We start from the raw sequence: 19,604 nt of genomic DNA, 5'->3' as shown, positions 1-19,604 counted from the left end.
GCAGGTACAAGTCACATTGAGATTTGAACAGTTATAGGCCTAATGCAAAAATAAAGGTGACATATCAGAATCAGAATACCTTTATTCGTCCCACAGAGAGGAAATTTACACATACATACAATTTATAACTGTAAAATGTAAAGTACCAATTACTCTATTAAGGTTTTTGTGAATTCAGGTCAGTGTTGCCTTGCTTAATCATGCATGACAACGGAAATCTGCTCAGCGTTGCCAACAAAGAAAACGTTTTTTAAACTGTCAGAAAAACATGTGTATTACTCAGATGCTTGAAATCAATGTATTGTTACCCTGTGTAAAATTATATAATACAAGGAATAGTTTAAAAAAATGTCAACGAGTTCAGTGTAAAAGAGGACACTTTGGTATCATAATGAGATCATAAACAGATTAGCTCATTTTCACGCATACATTCAATCACACAGACCTAATTTTTTTATTATAACTTTTCTTTTTCTCTAAAAATACGTCAACAACCCCATAGGAAATATGGCAAAAGGCTAAACACCATCGTCAAACCTGCAGTGAATCTGACAGCTTGTAAAATAAATTAGCGATTGATGCCCTTAGTATTTTTCTTCATGGAAGACTGTGGTGTGATATTTTAATCGTCATCATTTAGTATAATAGCGAGATGATGCTGTTCCCTTCAAGACAGTTCGATTCATGTTGCTTGGAAACTAATGTTGAAAATTTAATTGTACCTTTCTTGGTCAGGTTTTCGTTTTGTGTAGCAACACAACCAATCATTGTAGCTGTACAGAAAACGTTTTTTGGACAAATCCCACAACCCAGAAAAATGTACAGTCCATTATTCATACAGTCTCATATATAGTGGGAATCTTAGAGAAAAGAAAGATAAAATATGCAGAACATTTCATTTTTACAATATCACAGGCTAAACACAAACATTCTCATTGTTTCATGGAGCTCAGTCGCTCATATTCCCATTTTCAATTTCATAGTGAGTTTAAAAAAGTCTTTATATTTTCCTGAGAAAGTTGTGGGGAAAAAACAGCTTCCTTTTCCCTTTCACTCCAACATTTGAATCTGGGAAACAATCAGAACATGAAATTATAACAAAAGTCAAACTATAGAAATCAGTTTTCACGCCTTTTGATTTTAATTACTTGCCTGCTTACCTTCCACCAACATGCCCTACCGGCCACCATACAGGTGGATCTTGACGAATGAGACAGTCTCGTCATAGTCCTTATGGCCCTTCTCATAGATGACATAGATGAACTTCTGGTCCTCTGCAGAACCGCTTTTTAGTGATGTCAGGCAGGAGTATGCGCTTGGACCCGCCCAAATCTGCATAGCTTGTTTTACCCATGAATGGCCATTATTCAGTGACCAACGTAAGGTGAGGTTAATTCCTGAGGGGGAAAAGGCTAGGAGTTATTATGATGTACTGAAGATTTTTTTTTACGAAGACGATTTGTCTAATGTAAAGTAAATGAGTGGTTTTTTGTTGGCCTATAAGGAAAGCAGCAGCAGTGCAACATAATTGAGTATATAATTTAACATACTTTGGAACCTTTGAATCAAGGACCTTTATTTGTAACAAACAGAGTATTTTTACTTTTAAATTCAAGTATTAGGGATACATCTGAGGAAAAATAAGATACTCTTAGCTGTTCTTACTGTGTTGATCACTGGAGGGGTTGGTGAAGAAGAGCACTCCGTCTTTCTGCAGAGCTCCAGCAGCTACTGTAGGATCCACCAGCTCAGTGTCAAAGTACAGATCGTCTATGGGCAGAGTCAACCCACCGTCATAGCTGCGTACAACTATGCGACAGTTACAGTGGTAGCGGTTCTGGTTTCGAACGTTGATGACAATGGTGCCGTCCGTCAACTCAATCGGCTGCAGAGGAGCAGAGAGAATGAGTCTTTCTTTATGATATGAACATTTATTATATAGTGTTAGATTAATTATAAAACCTTGGAAATGATTGCCATGGAGGCATCACATGACGGCTTAGATAACTGCATGTTTTTACTAAAAATTCGTTTGACAGCTGCAAATCTTTTCCCCACTAGAGGGCAGAAGAACTCAACAAAATGCTGAGAGATTATTAGCCCTACTAAACGTTTTTATGGCTAAAGCTGCCTTCACATGACCAGTGAAACCACTCTGCGATGGCTGTGCCGTTGTGTTCTGAGGGAGAACCCCACTAGTCGGAAGTGCTATACCCTTGGCATAACAGAAAATTGTCGCAGAGCGCTGGCTCAAAGATCCAATAATTTCACAAGTCATTTTTCACAGCTTCTTTTCTGTTTTGTATAAGAAACTTATGATCAACTAATATACTTAAAACCACTAACAGATAAGTCAAGCGTTACTCGACTAAGTAGGATATGCACTCGATTTTTGCTTTGTTTTACTGCATTTAACTCCTGTTGAATTGTTAAAAAAATGACTTCTAATTTGAGTGTCTGTTGTTTGTTGCTTCAAAGGCAGCATACAGTGGATTCATCATATAATCTTGTTATATGTTTAATACTTATAAATGCCTGCAAACAGCTGCTAGAAACTGGGTTTATAGGAGCACTGAGACTTATAAAGTACAAGGTCAAAGCTAAAACAGGGTTGCAAAAATGTGTGTCAATTCTCCTTCAGTTTCACATTACATATAATATTTGATTTGTTGTTAATATAAAAACACACATATGAATGGCGATATAATATTATAAAGATTTTTAATGTCAATATGTATATATAGCTGTGTGGAGGTATTTGGAAAATGTTGATATTTTAAATTGAACCATTGTGAACATATATGATCATTTTGTCTCAAACTCTCTTAAACCACAAGGGATTTAGTTTCAGTTGACATGGCTGCAGCAATTTACCTGACACTCATCAGGGTTGAAGTCCAGTGCTTTTTTGTTCTGGTTGTAAGGGATGCTTTTCAGCTGGGCGCCATTGTACCAGTTACGTCCGTGGTCATCACTCAGGATGCAAAACACTCCGTCTCCCGCCAATGTCCCATGACCACACACCACCAACCTTCCTTTAGCTGGGTCATGGCGCTTCTGCAGTGCAAAGACACAACAAATGCAGACTCAGCACACAATAAACAACAGTGTGAAGTTGAATCTTAAAAAAAAAAAGGCGTTGATATTAAAATAAGACAAGATTACCATTCCCAAAGGGGAGATTTACGACATAAATAATGATGTGCCTGCTACAAGTACATAAATATTAAATAAAAGAAACCATTCGAATTATTTACAGTGTCTGACCTGTTGTAGTCTGTCTAATCCGAAGGATTAGTGCCCTAACAACTGGCTAAATTCTGCAGAAACATAATGGCTCATAATAGCTATATACAGTAGAAGGGATAAACCACTAATTTACACAATTACAAAAACCTCCCATTTAAATAATAAATTGTGTGTCTGCAAACATTTGACATATACTGCTACTTTATATGCTGACCAATTTTACAAAACAAGATGTGAATCTAGAACAAATATAATTTTCACTTCCTAATTTGATTGAGGTATCTAGTTTATTCAGTATACAAAAAGCACTTCTTCTTTTCCTGAAGTTAAATCAACTTACAAAATGCATTTGAGAATCAGAGTTAATCACTAAGTTGCTCGCAACAAATCGCAATAAAGCAAATGTGACATTTAGCTTGAATGTTAACTAACTTTACAACTACAAAACAGCTCAGCCACAGCTTCTCACATGAAATAGTTTTGTGTTCTTACCTGAATGCCAAAGCCCGGCCCGGGAATAAAGGCTTTCGCTCCCAGCTGAACCGACAGGTTTTTGGGCAGACTCCAGCTGAGGCCGTCATCCAGGCTCTCCACCATCATGGTGCTGGAAGGTTTGCAAAGGTATTCATGGAAGCAGATTGAGTAGACCAGAATCACGGAGCCCACTTCCTCGTCCACAACCACCGAGCCCAGATTCAGCCCATCTGGCTTCAAACCATCATCGACTATAAAGGCGGTCGGGGACCATGTGGCTCCTGGAGGACCAAAGGAGGAAAAGGAGAAGATTCCAGCTATATTCTGACTTCATTTATACCAAATGTATTACATTCAAGTTTTGTTTTACTTATACAGGTGTGTGTGTGTGTGTGTGTGTGTGTGTGTGTGTGTGTGTGTGTGTGTGTGTGTGTGTGTGTGTGTGTGTGTCTACAGGCTATGTGCTTTTCATGTGTTTATTGTTTTGTATGACTGTCGTGGTCTTCCCTGCCTTTGTCTGTTGACCGCCGCAATGCAATGAACTTTGCTCCTGTGTCACTGGACGACGCCTTCCTGCCCTCACAAAAGGCCAGTAGGCTTCCTTTGGATGTGAAGGTGATCAGCGGGATCCTGAAGGTGTCCACCTCCCCCTGGGACCCGCTCACCCACAGCAGCTGCTCTTCATACATCAGAGGGTCAATCTGGACAGCAAAGAAAGATTAAGCAGGAAATGAAGAAAGGCTGTCAAAGGGAATGGGTTGAATACAATCTTCTGCCAAACCAGTTATAAAAGTACCTGCAAGACGCATCAGGTGTCAGGTGACACAAGCAGGTGATGATCACACTTTAACTTTAGGAAGCCTCTTATGTATTATCCCAAACAACAAGAGCTTCTGTTTTATATAATGTGGTGGAATGTAAAGTTTTTGGCCTCATACACTCAAGCACTGTACTTAAGTGCAATTTGGAGTTAACTTACTTAAGTGTCTTCATTCTGTCCTACTTTATATGTGTGTATACAAGAGAGAAATATAGTTAACTTAGCTTAGAAAAAGTAGTTCCAACTTCTTTGTAAAACAAAAAGATAATACAAAAAGTGATATGCCAGCTAAAAATGTACTCAATTGAGTTTATTTATATTGTTTAAAGGATCCAGCTGTTCAAGTCATAAATGGGGGGGGGGAACCCAAATACAAAATATGTATTTCATATTTTAAGAAAAGGGGGGTCCATTTTAGTAAAGCAATAATACAATAAAGAATATGTATTTCCTTTTATGACACTGTGATCCCCCTGTGGGTTCATCATTAGAGAGGGTGTGGCTGTCTTGTCTGTGCTGTGGTGATTGCATTGATTGCAGTAACTCTGTCTAATCCGAAGGATTAGTGCCCTAACAACTGGCAAAATTCTGCAGAAACATAATGGCTCATAATAGCTATATACAGTAGAAGGGATAAACCACTAATTTACACAATTACAAAAACCTCCCATTTAAATAATAAATTGTGTCTCTGCAAACATTTGACATATACTGCTACTTTATATGCTGACCAGTTTTACAAAACAAGATGTGAATCTAGAACAAATATAATTTTCACTTCCTAATTTGATTGAAGTATCTAGTTTATTCAGTATACAAAAAGCACTTCCAGTGCGTAATTACCTGCCGCAAGCCACATGAAGACTAGGTGAGATTATTAAGATTTTGGTTTGGCAGTTAGGGGGAAATTCTCTGTTGGGTTTGTCTTTTGCCCATGCATGTTGGCAGTTTTAAATGTTGCTTTCTGATTGGTTATAGGTAATATATTATGGCTTCTTTGTCGGCATTTGTGGATGCATCCTCAGTGTCTTTCTTAGATGATTGCAAGAAGGCGTAGTGGGTCGATATAGCAGAGCATTATACAATTGCTGTTGTAGGGAGCAAGCGGAAAGATGAGATTAAGGCTGTCATCGTGTCAGCTTTGTTTGAGCAGGGGGTGTTGCAGAAGAGTGCGGCAGGGGTCGTGCCGGTAGTGGTTCAGACAGCTGGTTTGACGTTCGAGCAGCAAAAAGAGCTTTTGGCCATGCAGTTTGAGCAGGAGAAATTGAGTTTGGAGCAGGAGAAGTTGCAGTTGAGGTTACGGCAGCAGGAGAGAAGCGGTGTTATTTCTAACATGCGGTTGGTGCCAAAGGTTAATGAGCTTGACCCTGACATTTTTTTCACCCTATTTGAACGCGTAGCTGCGGCAAGAAACTGGTCAGATTCGGACAGAGTGCTGTTACTTCAGTGTGTACTCACTGGGCGAGCACAAGAGGCCTATTTCTACGGTGGCCCTGAAGTGCAAGACACCACAGCATTCCAGAAAACACAACAGCATTTCACATTGGACGGAAAGGGTATTCCTTTAGGGAGAACACTTCTTGTTTGTGATTGGACAGATCCAGCCAGAGAAGCACTGCTAGGTCCCAATGTGTTCATTTTGATGGGCTGTCTTCTGAGTGGTTAAACATTACTAATGGTGTTCCTCAAGGTTCTGTTTTAGGTCCACTTTTATTCTCCATCTACATCAATAGTTTAGGTGAAAATGTCGATGGAGCAACCTTACATTTTTATGCGGACGATACCGTGCTGTACTGTGCAGGTCCCTCCATTGAGGAGGCTGTTGTTGAATTACAAGCTGTTAACATTATTCAGACTCAGCTCTCTGAACTAAAGCTCTCTGAACTAAAGCTTCTTTTAAATGTTGATAAAACCAAGGTAATGCTATTTTCAAAAGCTAAAAAGACACCAGAGCCTGTTGTAGATATTGTAACTACACAAGGAATAAAACTTGAAGTGGTTACCTGTTACAAATACCTTGGTATCTGGCTTGATGATTGTCTTACTTTTAAACGTCATGTCAATAACCTGCTTAAAAAACTGAGGGCTAGGTTTCTTCTACAGGAACAAGTTCTGTTTCTCGCTTGAGGCAAGGAAAAGGCTAGTCACTGTGACCTGTGCTGGACTATGGTAATTTGTTTTTTATGAATGCACCTGTCAATTGCCTGGTCAATTTAGATGCTGCATATCACAGTGCACTGAGATTTGTGACAAACTGTAAAGCATTAACCCATCACTGTACCCTGTATGCAAGGGCTGGTTTGCCTTCACTAACTATACGGAGGCTCAGTCACTGGTACATTTTTATATATAAAGCCATGTTAGGGAAACTTCCATCCTAAATCGGCTCCCTGATCTCACGGCGAATTGTAAGTGGCTACTGCCTGAGATCGCATGCTGTGTTTTTATTAAATGTGCCAACTGCTAGGACTGTCTTAGGGAAGATAGCATTTAGATGCGCAACTCCACTGTCTTGGAATAGTCTGCAATTGAAATGGAAACTGAGCAATCTGGTGCCACTAAATGTTTTTAAAGCTTGGTTGGATGCTACTCAATCGGAAGCTGTGGGTACCTGTTCATGTGGATAGTTTTTTTAATTGTAATCCCTGTAATGATACTGTATGATGTCCTTTTGTTGTTCTGTTTATGTTGTTTTTATGTTTCATGTGGAACCTACTTGAGCAGGTCTCCCTTGAAAAAGAGATCAATGATCTCAATGGGATACACCTGGATAAATAACGGTTTAAAAAACTGCTGTGATTGGTTGTTTTTGCTGCCAGTCAAGAAATGATGCTTCGTGATTGGCCCAACACATCATCCGTTAGCTGTTAGCACACACTGAGAGCTCACAGCTCATATCTGTTCAGAAACTGGACAAAAGTTAAACATATACAAAACACAGACTGTCTATGTCATGGCGAATACAGTCGCTGCTTTATTTATGTCTGTATGACGTTGTTGTGAGTGTGGACGGAGCAGCTACAGGTTAGTTTAGACTGATCGATCCGATTCCGATAGGATTTACATGGAGATACGCCCCGTCCCCTCTCCAGCGTCTTGTTTGAAAGACAGGAAACACATCATTAATGCTTTATTAATTCATGGTTTTTATGGGGTTTATCTCCATGTCAATATTTTTGTAGATTACCCAATATTCGCATCGCTCTAATTACACCGCGGCTGTCTGTTTGCTCCTGTCATTCAAACAAGACGCGCTGGAGAGGGGGCGGGGTGTATCTCTATGTAAATCCTATGGGAGATACCAACTACAACAAAATGAACATATTTGACCGTGATTTAATTGTAATAGGCTACACGTTTCAAAGTGATGCCGAAGAAACTACATACTGACACCGGTTAATAAAAATCATGAATTGATGCTTTGACAAGTCTGCCGACAAGACGGCAGGCGAAAAGCTTTTAAAATGTGTTTTATGAATGGAATCGGATCCATCAGGCTAAACTAACCTGTAGCTGCTCCGTCCACACTCACAACAACATCATGCAGATATAAATAAAGCAGCAACTGTATTCGCCATGACATAGACAGTCTGTAGTTTGTACATGTTTAACTTTTGTCCGGTTTCTGAACAGATATGAGGAGCTGTGAGCTCAATGTCGGACAACGTAATTTTCTCTGGTCCCCTCCCCAATCTGATCAATGACGACATGTATAGCCGCATGTCATAATTTCAGCGCTGGTTGTCTTGGCGGTACCCATCAAATAATGTGGGCTTTGTAAATAATTGGACAGCCTTCTGGGGAAAACCTGATCTGATTAAGAGAGACGGCATTCATCCTACTTTGGAAGGTGCAGATCTCATTTCAGCAAACATTTCAGAGCTTTGTGGACTTAATCCATGACAAACTGGAGTTGAGACCAGGAGGCGGGGTCGCAGTCTTACACGCTTCTCTACGCTCTCTCCAATAAAATACCCAATATTAACGGTGTGTGCGTCTGCCCAATGACAATTTAAAGTAAAACCTAATAGAGGCGTCACACATAATAACTAAAGTAAATGTAACTACCACAGTGCAACAAAACAGGAAGATTAAATGTGGACTCTTAAACATAAGATCTTTAGCATCTAAAGCAATATTGATAAATGATTTAATATCAGATTATAATATTGATATATGCTGTCTCACTGAAACTGGGTTGAGGCTCAAAGAATATGTCAGCATAAATGAAGCCACTCCACCCAGCCATATCAATACTCATATTGCTCGAGACACAGGCCGAGGAGGTGGAGTTGCAGCAATCTTTGACTCAAATTTACTTATCAATACTAAACCAAAATTAAATTATACCTCCTTTGAAAGCCTTGTTTTTAGTCTTACGCATCCGACCTGGAAAACTTTGCAGCCAATCTTATTTGTTACAGTGTACCGTCCACCAGGTCCTTATTCAGAATTGTTATCAGAATTCTCTGAGTTTTTATCAACTTTGATATTTAAACAGATAAAGTAATTATCGTAGGTGACTTTAATATTCATGTTGACGAAGATAAAAATAGCCTTACTGTTGCATTTAACCATTAGATTCCATTGGTTTCCGTCAGAATGTAAATAAACCAACCCACTGTTATAATCACACTCTCGACCTTGTTCTGACTTATGGTATTGAAATTGAGCTACTATTAGTCGAACCGCATAATCCTGCTTTATCTGACAATTTTTTGGTAACTTTTGAAGTACTGCTACTAGATTACAAACCATTAGTCAAAAGCTCCTGCAGCAGAAACCCATCTGTTAGTGCTATAGCCAAATTTAAGGAAGAGATTCCATCAATCCTTAACTCGATAGCATGTCTGCATGTAGGGGAGGAAACTTATACAAAATGTACACCACCCCAAATTGATCATGTTGTTGATAGTGCTACAGATGCGCTGCGAATAAAATTGGACTCTGTTGCTCCTATGAAAAAGAAAAGAAAACAACATAGACTAGCTCCATGGCATAATGCCGAAACCCGCAAAATAAAGCAAAGTCGAAACAACTTGAAAGGATATGGCGTTCCACTAAACTTGAAGAATCTCGTTTAATTTGGCATATTACTCTCAATGAATATAAGAAAGCACTGCGTAAAGCGAGAGCAGCGTACTACTCTTCATTATTAGATGAGAATAAGAATAATTCAAGATTTTTTTTCAGCACTGTAGCCAGGCTGACAGAGAGCCACAGCTCGATTGAGCCTTCTATTCCCATAGCACTCAGTAGCAATGATTTGATGTGCTTTTTTAACGATAAAATTGTTACTCTTAGAAACAAAATCAATGACCTTTTGCCGTTGAACAGTATAGTGTTATCAACAGCTCCCGGAAATGTAAGCTCTAATATTACACTAGATAGTAAACTAGAATGCTTTTCAGCCATAAACCTTGAACAATTAAATTCAATGATTATTTCTTCTAAACCATCAAAGTGTATCTTAGACCCGATTCCAACTAAGCTGTTAAAGGAAGTTTTTCCATTAATTAGCACTTCTTTATTAAATATTATGAATATGTCTTTATTATCAGGCTATGTTCCACAATTATTCAAAGTAGCAATGGTAAAACCTCTTCTTAAAAAGCACAACCTCGATCCAGAGGTTTTAGCCAATTATAGACCTATTTCTAATCTCCCATTCCTCTCAAAAATTATTGAGAAACCGGTCGCAAAACAGTTGTGTGATTACTCAAAAAAAAAACGATTTATTTGAAGATTTTCAGTCTGGCTTAAGAACACATCAAAGCACAGAGACAGCCCTGGTTAAAGTCACAAATGACCTTCTAATGGCCTCTGACAAGGGACTTGTCTCTATTCTTGTTTTGCTCGATCTCAGTGCTGCATTTGATACTATTGACCATGATATCCTATTGCAAAGACTAGAGCACTTAGTTGGCATAAAGGGAACTGCTTTAGGCTGGTTTAGATCCTATTTGTCTGAACGCTCTCAGTTTGTGTGTCACCGATGAATCTTCCATGCAAACCAAAGTTAGCCATGGAGTGCCACAGGGCTCAGTGCTTGGACCTATTTTGTTCACACTATATATGCTTCCGCTAGGCAATATTAAAAAGAATTATTCTGTAAATTTCCACTGTTATCGGATGATACTCAACTATATTTATCCATCAAGCCTGATGAAACCAATCACCTAAATAAAATTCAAGACTGCCTCAAGGACTTAAAAACGTGGATGACCTTAAACTTTTTGATGTTAAACACGGCTAAAACTGAAGTTATTGTACTCGGCCCAAAGAATCTACGAAACATACTATCTAAAGATATGCTAGTTATGGATGGCATCAATTTGGCCTCCAGTGAGACTGTAAGGAATCTTGGTGTTATATTTGATTAGGATTTATCCTTTAGCGCCCACATAAAATCAATCTCAAGGACCGCCTACTTCCATCTACGCAACATCGCCAAAATTAGGCATATCTTGCCTCAAAACGATGCAGAGAAACTAGTCCATGCATTTGTTACTTCCAGGCTGGATTATTGTAACTCTTTATTATCAGGGTGTACCAAGAAGTCAGTTAAGTCGCTGCAGCTGATTCAAAAATGCTGCAGCACGTGTACTAACTAGAGTTAGGAAAAGGGACCACATTACTCCTGTTCTGGTTGCCTTACAATGGCTCCCTATAGAACACAGGATAGAATTAAAAATTCTTCTTCTCGCCTACAAAGCCCTTAATGGGCAGGCGCCATCTTACCTTAAAGAACTCATTATACCCTACTGTCCAACTAGGGCATTGCGTTCCAAGAATGCACGGTTGTTGGTTGTTCCTAGAGTCTCTAAAAGTACAATGGGAGCCAGAGCCTTTTCTTATCAAGCTCCACATTTGTGGAATCAGCTTCCAGTTTGTGTTCGGGTGGCAGACAGCCTATCCGTTTTTAAGAGTACGCTTAAGACCTTCCTTTTTGATAAAGCTTATAGTTAGGGGTGCACCGAATGGGAAATTCTTGGCCAAAACCGATACCGAAAATAGGAAACAGTTGGCCGAAAACCGAATGCCGAAAGGCCGAAAACGATTAATAGAAATATATAAATATATATATATAGATATATATATATAGAAATATATATATATAGAAATATATATATAGAAATATATATATATATAGAAATATATATATAGAAATATATATATATAATGTATACATTTTTTACCAATGTTGTTCAGCTACCTGATTATGGAAAAAGACATGATTATGGCAAAACTTAACTTAAATAATAATCACTATTATGGGTCCATAAAACATTTATTCAGCACTTTTGAATGCATACAGTACATTAATTCCAAGTCAAGTGTATTTTCTTTTCTCTGTAGGATAACTACAACAGAGTGCATTCAGAACAAAGCCAAGGTGCTTTAAAACTGCATAAACATCTAGGCCAGTAGGCCTACAACAAAATAGTGTAAATAAAGACTGTGACAGCCAGGCCTTCAACAACAACAAATGCACCTATAAGTTTGGTAACCTAACGTGTTGTTGTGATGACGTAATCAAAACGCGGCGACAAGCGCGGCGCGCGACCATGCTCGCGGCTGGCTCACAGCCAACATGTCTGCCGCTTGGAGATATTTAAAAATATCAGAGAGAGAGGCGCGGATTGCGATTTGTAAAACGTGTTCAACTGACATTTCTCGAGGGGGTGTAACTGCAAAGACTTTCACCACTTCGGGATTACTCCACCACTTGAAATCAAAACACCCGGACAAATATGCGGAGTATGATCAACGTAACCCTGTTCTCTGACAAAGCCGAAAGGGCCTTTTTAACCATTTTCGGCCGATAATTTTCGGTGGCCGAATATTCGGTGCATCGCTACTTGTAGTGATAAAATAAAATAATCTAATAAGAGTGCATTGACGTAGATACGTTGTGCCTCTTCACCTATACATTTTAGTTCTTATTCTTTCACTTAAATCCTAAAAACTTAGAACTTATATTTAAAACTTTATCCAAAAACCTTTCCCATCTCTGACCTCTCGAGGTTCTATTAGAGGGTAACAGGTTGCAGAGAACGCCTAGCCCGGCACCGGGAGTGTGGAATATAGCCACTGACCTACTCCTATACCTCTAACCAATTCAGGTTCCAGTGGGGACCTTTCTCCCTGTGTGTGCCTCTCCACCTCTCTTTCCTACTTCTTACTTGCTACCCTTTTCCCTCAACCTATCCTAAGGGAGTGCATGTATGTAGACTCGTTAATTTAACTGCTATAGGCTTGGACTGTTGGGGGGGGGGCACCTTACTTCGTCTTTCTGGCTGTTTGTACCTGTGTACTCTCATGTTCCGATTAACCCAGCTTCCCCCAAATCTCTTTTTTGTGTCCATATATACGCCGGGATCCTGAGTCGAGGCTAATCCTGTTGCTGTGGTCGTGTGCCCTGGATCCTGAGTTCTGGATCTGAGTCCTGGACTTCGAGTCGTGGCTGAACCTGTCTCTGCGGTCCTGCCTGACTCTCACCATACTACTTCCCTGATGGCTCCCACAAGATTGCTGACATCCTCGTGGATTCATCTTCTTATTATAGACACATGCATTTCCAAATGCATTTGGTCTACCTATGTTGTAAATGTATTATCTTTTCGATTTACACACGGCATCTATTGCACGTCTGTCCGTCCTGGGAGAGGGATCCTCCTCTGTTGCTCTCCCTGAGGTTTCTCCCATGTTCCCCTTTAAACTGTGGGGTTTTCTCTGGAAGTTTTTCCTTGTACGATGTGAGAGTCTAAGGACAAAGGGTGTCATGTTGTCATACTGATATTCTGTACAAACGGTGAAGACCACTGAGACAAATGCAACATTTGTGATATTGGGCTATATAAATAAACATTGATTGAGTGTGTGCTAATTACGGCTGATGTGTTGGGAGATATTGCGCTGTCGAGTGCTGACCAATTACGAAGCGTCATTTCTTGACTGGCAGCAAAAACAATCAATCACAGCAGTGCTTCTCTGGCTGGCTCTGTCCAATCACAAACAAGAAGTGTTCTCCCTAAAGGAATACCCTTTCCGTCCAATGTGAAATGCATTTGTGTTTTCTGAAATGCTGTTGCGTTTTCTGAAACGCTGTGGCGTTTTGTGAAATGCTGTGGCGTTTTGTGAAATGCTGTGGTGTCTTGCACTTCAGGGCCACCGTACTATTCAGCTATTTGTGGCGAAAATACTTTGGACTATGCTAGAGTAAAATCAGTGGTGTTAAAATCATATGAACTGGTTCCTGAAGTGTATCGTCAGAAGTTGGTTCAAGGGGAATAAGCAGACAAATGTGGAGTTTATCCGTGATTTAGCCTACTTCTCATTTACAGCGGTGGTGCACGCCAGCAAAGGTTGCCAGTTTTAACGGTCGTTGTGTGCTGATTGTAATGGAACAGTTTAAAGATGTTATCCCTCAGCGTGTGGCCACTTATGTAAATGAGCAGAAGCCTTCCACCGTGCTTAGAGCTTCCGAATTAGCGGATGATTTTGTGTTGACGCATAAGGGCAGTTTTACAGAGAAGTGTTCTAGGGGTGATTGGAGACGTGGAGAAGATGGTGGCTATTCCCGCGGTGGTGCAAAGTTTTCACCAGGCTCCTCCCGTAGATTTGCAGGTCCGGGGCGACCCGAGGGCGCCAGAGTGGGCCAATGTAATTATTGCAGAGGAGAGGGTCATTAGAAGGATCAGTGTCCGTTGCTGGAACCTGAGGGGAAGCCTTGTTTTTCATCACATGCTCCAGCCATGTGTTCTGCCATTTTGGTTAAAAAGTCGTTGGGTGTAGGATCGGGCATGGTGCCTGATAAGAAGCCGGTTTGTGCCGACCCAGAACCCTAGTGGGTTCTGGTTTTGAGCCGTTCATCACGGAAGCTGTTGTAGGCCTATCTATCAGTAGTCGGTAGTGACAAGTAGCCTATGTTCCAATTAAGGTGTTGCGTGACACAGCAGCTAGATACTCATTTATTGTTGAGTCAGTGTTGCCTTTTTCATCAGAGACAGAGACGGGGGATTTTGTGCTGATGAGGGGCATGGAGATGGGCTTGATTCCTGTGCCACGGCTTACAATAGTGCTGGATTGTGGGCTGGTGCAGGGAGTTGTGCATATCGGTGTGCGTCCCGCAATGCCACTCGATGGGAAGCCTATGATTTTGGGCAACGATCTCTCTGGTAGTGCTGTGTGTCACTGCCTGTGGTGGTTTCCAGGCCAGTGGCATCTGGGGAGCCAGATGAGAGCGGTTTGCAGTTTCCAAGTGTGTTTCCAGTTTGTGCTGTCACGCGTGCGCAGACCGGTAAAATATCTGCTGACCCGCCTGTTTCGGAGTGTAGCAAAAGCCATGGTGAACATGTGGTCTCACTGCCTGATCTCCTTTCGTCTGTGTCAAAGGGGGGCTGGGTGAAGAGTCAGAAGGACGATTCATCTCTTTTTGCTCCGTTGACTGAGTTGTTGCCGGAAGAGAAGGTCAGAGAATTAGCCCAGGGTTACTTTGTTCAGGAGGGACTTCCAGGGCTCATGCTGGCGTCCAGGGAAGTCGTTCAGGAAAGTACAGGGTTCAGCCCTAGTGATTTAGTCTTTGGGCATACGGTGCGTGGTCCGTTAGCTGTTCTCCATTATGGGGTTGGTTGAGAGTGAGCCAACTAGGAATTTAGTGGACTATGTACATGTTTTTTGTCCTCGCCTGTATGTAGCGGTGGAAATGGCAAGGACAAATTTAGCTGGTGCGAGGGCAGATATGAAGAGACTCTATGACCATAAAGCAGAGTATAGTGAATTCAGCCCAGGGGATCAGGTTTTAGCCCTAATGCCACTGCAGGTCTCAACATTCCAAGCTAAGTCCAGGGTTGGGGTTGGCTGATGAGTGTGACATTAAGGCGCCAGATGAAGAGAGCCGAGTTGGTGGATGCTCTCTCACGTGCCCCGATGGGGTAGGAAGTCTCTCTGGCTCTGGATGTTTTGTGTTGGTTTTTCGGGGATCCCTTTGGGGTCTCCGTCTTAAGGGGGGGCTGTGATGCCCCTGTGGGTTCATCATTAGAGAGGGTGTGGCTGTCTTGTCTGTGCTGTGGTGTGGTGATTGCATTGATTGCAGTAACTCAGGGCACCTGGGTCTGGTGCCCTGCAGCTATTTAAAGCCTCTCTGCTCCTCTCTGTTCCCTCTCTGCTTTCTGATACAGGCACCCGGTTCGGTTGAGTATGATATTAGTTATTTCAGTTGTTTTACTTTGTGCACCTCAACACCCTCACACAGGGACATACACAGGTACGGGCTAATGTTGCCCGGGCAACGGCCCGTTTGGCCTTTTTGGCTAACCTGCCCCTCTGGAGAGAGCAAGTTTGTTTTTCTTTTTTCTCTTGTGGCCAAATCAACATGATAAGCCCACAATTAGTATTGTAGCGTCTCGCTGCGGGAAACACACTTTGTCAGTGCTGTCATCTACCGGTGCGTTAAGACCACCTCAGTGTCGGATTTTGGAAATTTGATTTTGAGTTCTCTCATGGCAGTTAGGGTAGGGACAAACCAGGGGACTTTACTTCCTTTTGATACCGTCGGTTATTTACAAAAAAACACCTAAATATAGCCTACTTGTTGTTATTGTGCATCTGTCTTTCTGTGTCTTTTCCTCTGTAAACTCCCTCAACGGGGCCGCTCGCTCTTTTCTTGATCGCCCTCTCACGGGGTGAACAGTTCACTGTCCCGCTTCATTGTAGGATTTCTGCCATGTCTCTACCACTTTAGTTTGACCATCTCCGTTACTAAGTTATGTAATGCTAAATAAATAAGTAATTAAATACCTTACCGTTACTGGCTGCGCTCATAAATAATGATAAGAATAAGAATAATGCGTATTGAACTGGTTTAATTAATTAGTGAGTTTATTTAAGGTAATTAGGTAGAAGCCCTATTTTATCAGTATGTCTGGACTGCACACCAGTTACAATGGTCTGGTCAAACTACATTAGAACAGAATTGTCCCTAGTTTGTATATAATAGTTACTAACATTAGATATTTTTGATGAGATATGGACCGCAAAACAAAAAATGTCCATGGTTTTCATTTTTTAAATCAAGTCACCGAATGCAAGTAGTCGCCTTAGCTTATTTTGTTATGAGATGTGAATTACTGTTCAATTTAGTTGAAGTAATAATCGTTTGGTTTCTTTTACATACAAAAAAAGTTAAAATGTTCAAAATGTCCCTTTTTCCAGTTAAGAGCAATAGCCCTTCCAAATGTCTGTGCACGTCCCTGCCCTCACACATACATATTCATGCAATCCTCACCCTGCAGTTACATTACTGATACCACTGACGTTCACACCTCGTGCTTTACTTGATTAATTTGGCTTATTTTAATCATTTGCTTTAATAAACATATTTTTCTAACCGTTGATATGGTGTGTCTCCTCTTTGTTGTGGCCTTTTGATCCAGGTTATAACAGACACACATTTGATTCACTTCGGAAGTCTACTACTCAGATAATGGCAAAGTAATATATCTACTTGAATTAACCTGCAAATAGGAATAGTCATTCAACTAGGCCTACTACATGTTTAATCACAACTACTCCCCCAAAATGATTTAAGTGCTGTTTACATGTTCAATGGTAATGACTGAATAATTATATTTACGCATAATAAAACATTTTGCAAATAATACTTTTTTATTTTTACAGTATGGTATTATTACTTCCTTAAGTCAAATAGTTCAACACTAATCCCACCACATGTGAAAACATGCATGCATATGCTGCAAAAATGTAAGAAATATAAAGTCACATAACTTCAATTAAATCAAGCTGAAATAACACATTTGTTTCATCAACATGTGTTCCTACAGCAGGGGACTCGATGTTTTTAGTCTACTGTACCTGATTAGGGCCGAAGGAACAGACACAGGGACTCAACGCAACGGAGAGAAGTGTCCACAGAGCAGCGAGCCGGCAGCTTCCTGTCTTCATGTTAGACTCTAAAAGACTCTTCTGTATTCCGAAAGAGAAATCACATTAAAGTACAGATGGTCCGTTTAAAGTGCATCCACGAAAACAACAAAACCGGCTGAGATAACAGGCGGAAATGCTCTGCGAAACTGGCTCATCCGCAAAATACTTCCAGCTCAGGTCATGTGACCAAGGTGGAGCTCACATGACTAGCGGCAGCAAACAGTGTCACTACATGGTCACTACCCGATCTGCAGCCCTGCCCTATCAGGAAGTGATTTGTTGTTTTTCATTCAGGTAAATTAGTGCAATGTAGGAAAACAGTCTACAAAAAACAATATGAACATACACAAGAGATATATTTAATGAGATATTATATTGAAAAATTGGCATAAATGTATAGCTTAGTTACAACAGGATTATGAATGCTTAAATCAGTTTTGTTAGATTAAATATAACATTTTAATTTCTTAAAGAATTTCATTATACCCTATAGGCCTAAAGGTCAAACTGGGCCAAATAAATGACATATTGTTTAAAGACGGAGAAATTAGGATTGTTATTCCATTTGATCTTGCTATTTATTAATTGCATTTAGTTTTGTATTATACTTTTCTGTAATGTTTTTGTATGTTGCATCGTATAAGAATTTATTGTGTTTTTAGACACGTTTGCTGTACGTCGCATTTAAAATAAAAATGCATTTCTAACCAATAAAGTATTGGCAAAAGATGAGTTGTTCGATGTGATTATCCAATGGATTTACTGTATATTCTGTTTAGACTTGTTTTGCTATCTTTTTAATGCAACATACATTACTGGGATACTTAAATAAAACATTTTAAAATACAGAACATTAAAACAAAACAAATAAAACAAAACAAGAACATGTTAAAACACAGGCAGTGGGTTGTAAGGAGCAGAAGATTGGGTCAGTGTTGGCAGAGCTGATTCCTCACTAACCATATTTTGAGTTTTGATTTAAATAAAGTGAATGTGGTCTGGTCTCTGATTGGAGATGGGATTGAGTTCCATTGCTGAGCAGCTTTAACAGAAAATGAAGACTGACTGGAAGAACTTTTTCTCAGTGGAATAATGCAATCTCCTCTCGCTGCACCTCTTGTTACCCTATTTGCAGTTGTGCGTATGTTAATAAACTGTCTAAGAGGAGGTGATGTAGCTTCCAACCAATGGATAACTTGTTCACTCACCCTCCTATCCCAAGTTTGTAGGAGAATGTATGTTGGCTGCAAAAAACATGAGGCCCAATCATGTTTCCTCTGTCCATTCTGCGCTACTGTAGACGTGGCAGTGCAACCTGGAGGACAAAAAGACAACAATTAGTAAACCATAATGATGAATGTTATCATCAGCAGCTGCCAATAGATCCCCTATCTTGTATGATGGACCTATGAAGCAGGGTTGGAAACTTAAACACACACACACTATTGATTGTAAAACAGTTCTTGATAGCATCCCAAGGGAATTGATCCTATGCTAAACCCCTTCCAGAACACCAACTTTCTAATACCTTAGAAACTATAATTAGGCGCTGGCACGAATGTAATGCTTCAGCTTGATACAACTTTAAAGCTGTGTAGGACGTGGCTCTATGAAGAGTCGTTCATATTTTTCTCATTAATTTCATACGTTTAGAAGGGGGGAACATAGTCTAACAACAGTTTGCTTTTGTTAATGTTACCTCGAGCCAAACTTGTGAGACTTGTTTCTGAAATCCATTTCTCTTAAAGTGAATACAAAAAAAAAACAGGAGTTTACCCTAAAACTAACCACTGGATGGATTAAATGGTCAATGATTTGCTCAGACACAAGTTTTTCAGCAACCTTTGACACTGTAGGAAGGATGCTAATTGGCCTGTAGTTACAGGAAGACATGGGGTCTCCACTTTTAAATATTGGGATAAACATAGCTGGCTTCCAAACACTTGGAAACATTCCCTGACTGAAGGAGAGGTTAATCATTTTGGCAATAGGATTAGAAAGTGGTGTGCTAGAATATTTTAGCATAACCATGTCCATGCCAAGTATATCTTTTGTTCTCGATGCTTTAAGTGATCCAATCACTTTTATAACTTCAGATTCAGTGATATTTCTT

At 40.2% G+C, this 19,604-nt stretch overlaps 1 protein-coding gene across 2 annotated transcripts; it reads right to left on the bottom strand.

Moving 5' to 3' along the window:
* Positions 1 to 64: 64 nt before the first annotated feature.
* Positions 65 to 17,680, bottom strand: neu1 (neuraminidase 1). Of its 2 annotated transcripts, none has more exons than XM_079655258.1 (7): positions 17,420 to 17,680; positions 4,235 to 4,424; positions 3,742 to 4,004; positions 2,875 to 3,057; positions 1,666 to 1,885; positions 1,153 to 1,397; positions 65 to 1,068 (listed from the first exon to the last, which is right to left on the bottom strand). In XM_079655258.1, exons 1-6 carry the CDS (start codon positions 17,507 to 17,509, stop codon positions 1,177 to 1,179), a joined length of 1,167 nt encoding a protein of 388 aa, XP_079511384.1. In that variant the 5' UTR covers positions 17,510 to 17,680; the 3' UTR covers positions 65 to 1,068; positions 1,153 to 1,176. The 2 variants fall into 2 exon arrangements, with proteins under 2 accessions (XP_079511384.1, XP_079511383.1); XM_079655257.1 differs by having other exon boundaries at positions 1,161 to 1,397.
* Positions 17,681 to 19,604: the final 1,924 nt, after the last annotated feature.

This window comes from Notothenia rossii (genome assembly GCF_949606895.1).
Source record: "Notothenia rossii genome assembly, chromosome: 10".
NCBI lineage: Eukaryota > Metazoa > Chordata > Actinopteri > Perciformes > Nototheniidae > Notothenia > Notothenia rossii.
Note: the sequence above shows the minus strand (reverse complement) of the source record. Positions and strands in the feature narration are given on the sequence as shown.

Bases quoted from the DNA above. Each gene is read 5' to 3' on its own strand.
- neu1 (XM_079655258.1), bottom strand. From the start codon at position 17,509: ATGAAGACAGGAAGCTGCCGGCTCGCTGCTCTGTGGACACTTCTCTCC. The intron at 4,005-4,234 runs GCAGGGAAGACC...TTGGTCCTCCAG, and splicing joins GCGGCGGTCAACAGACAAAG to GAGCCACATGGTCCCCGACC. The intron at 1,398-1,665 runs GTAAGAACAGCT...TTTCCCCCTCAG, and splicing joins CCCCTCCAGTGATCAACACA to GAATTAACCTCACCTTACGT.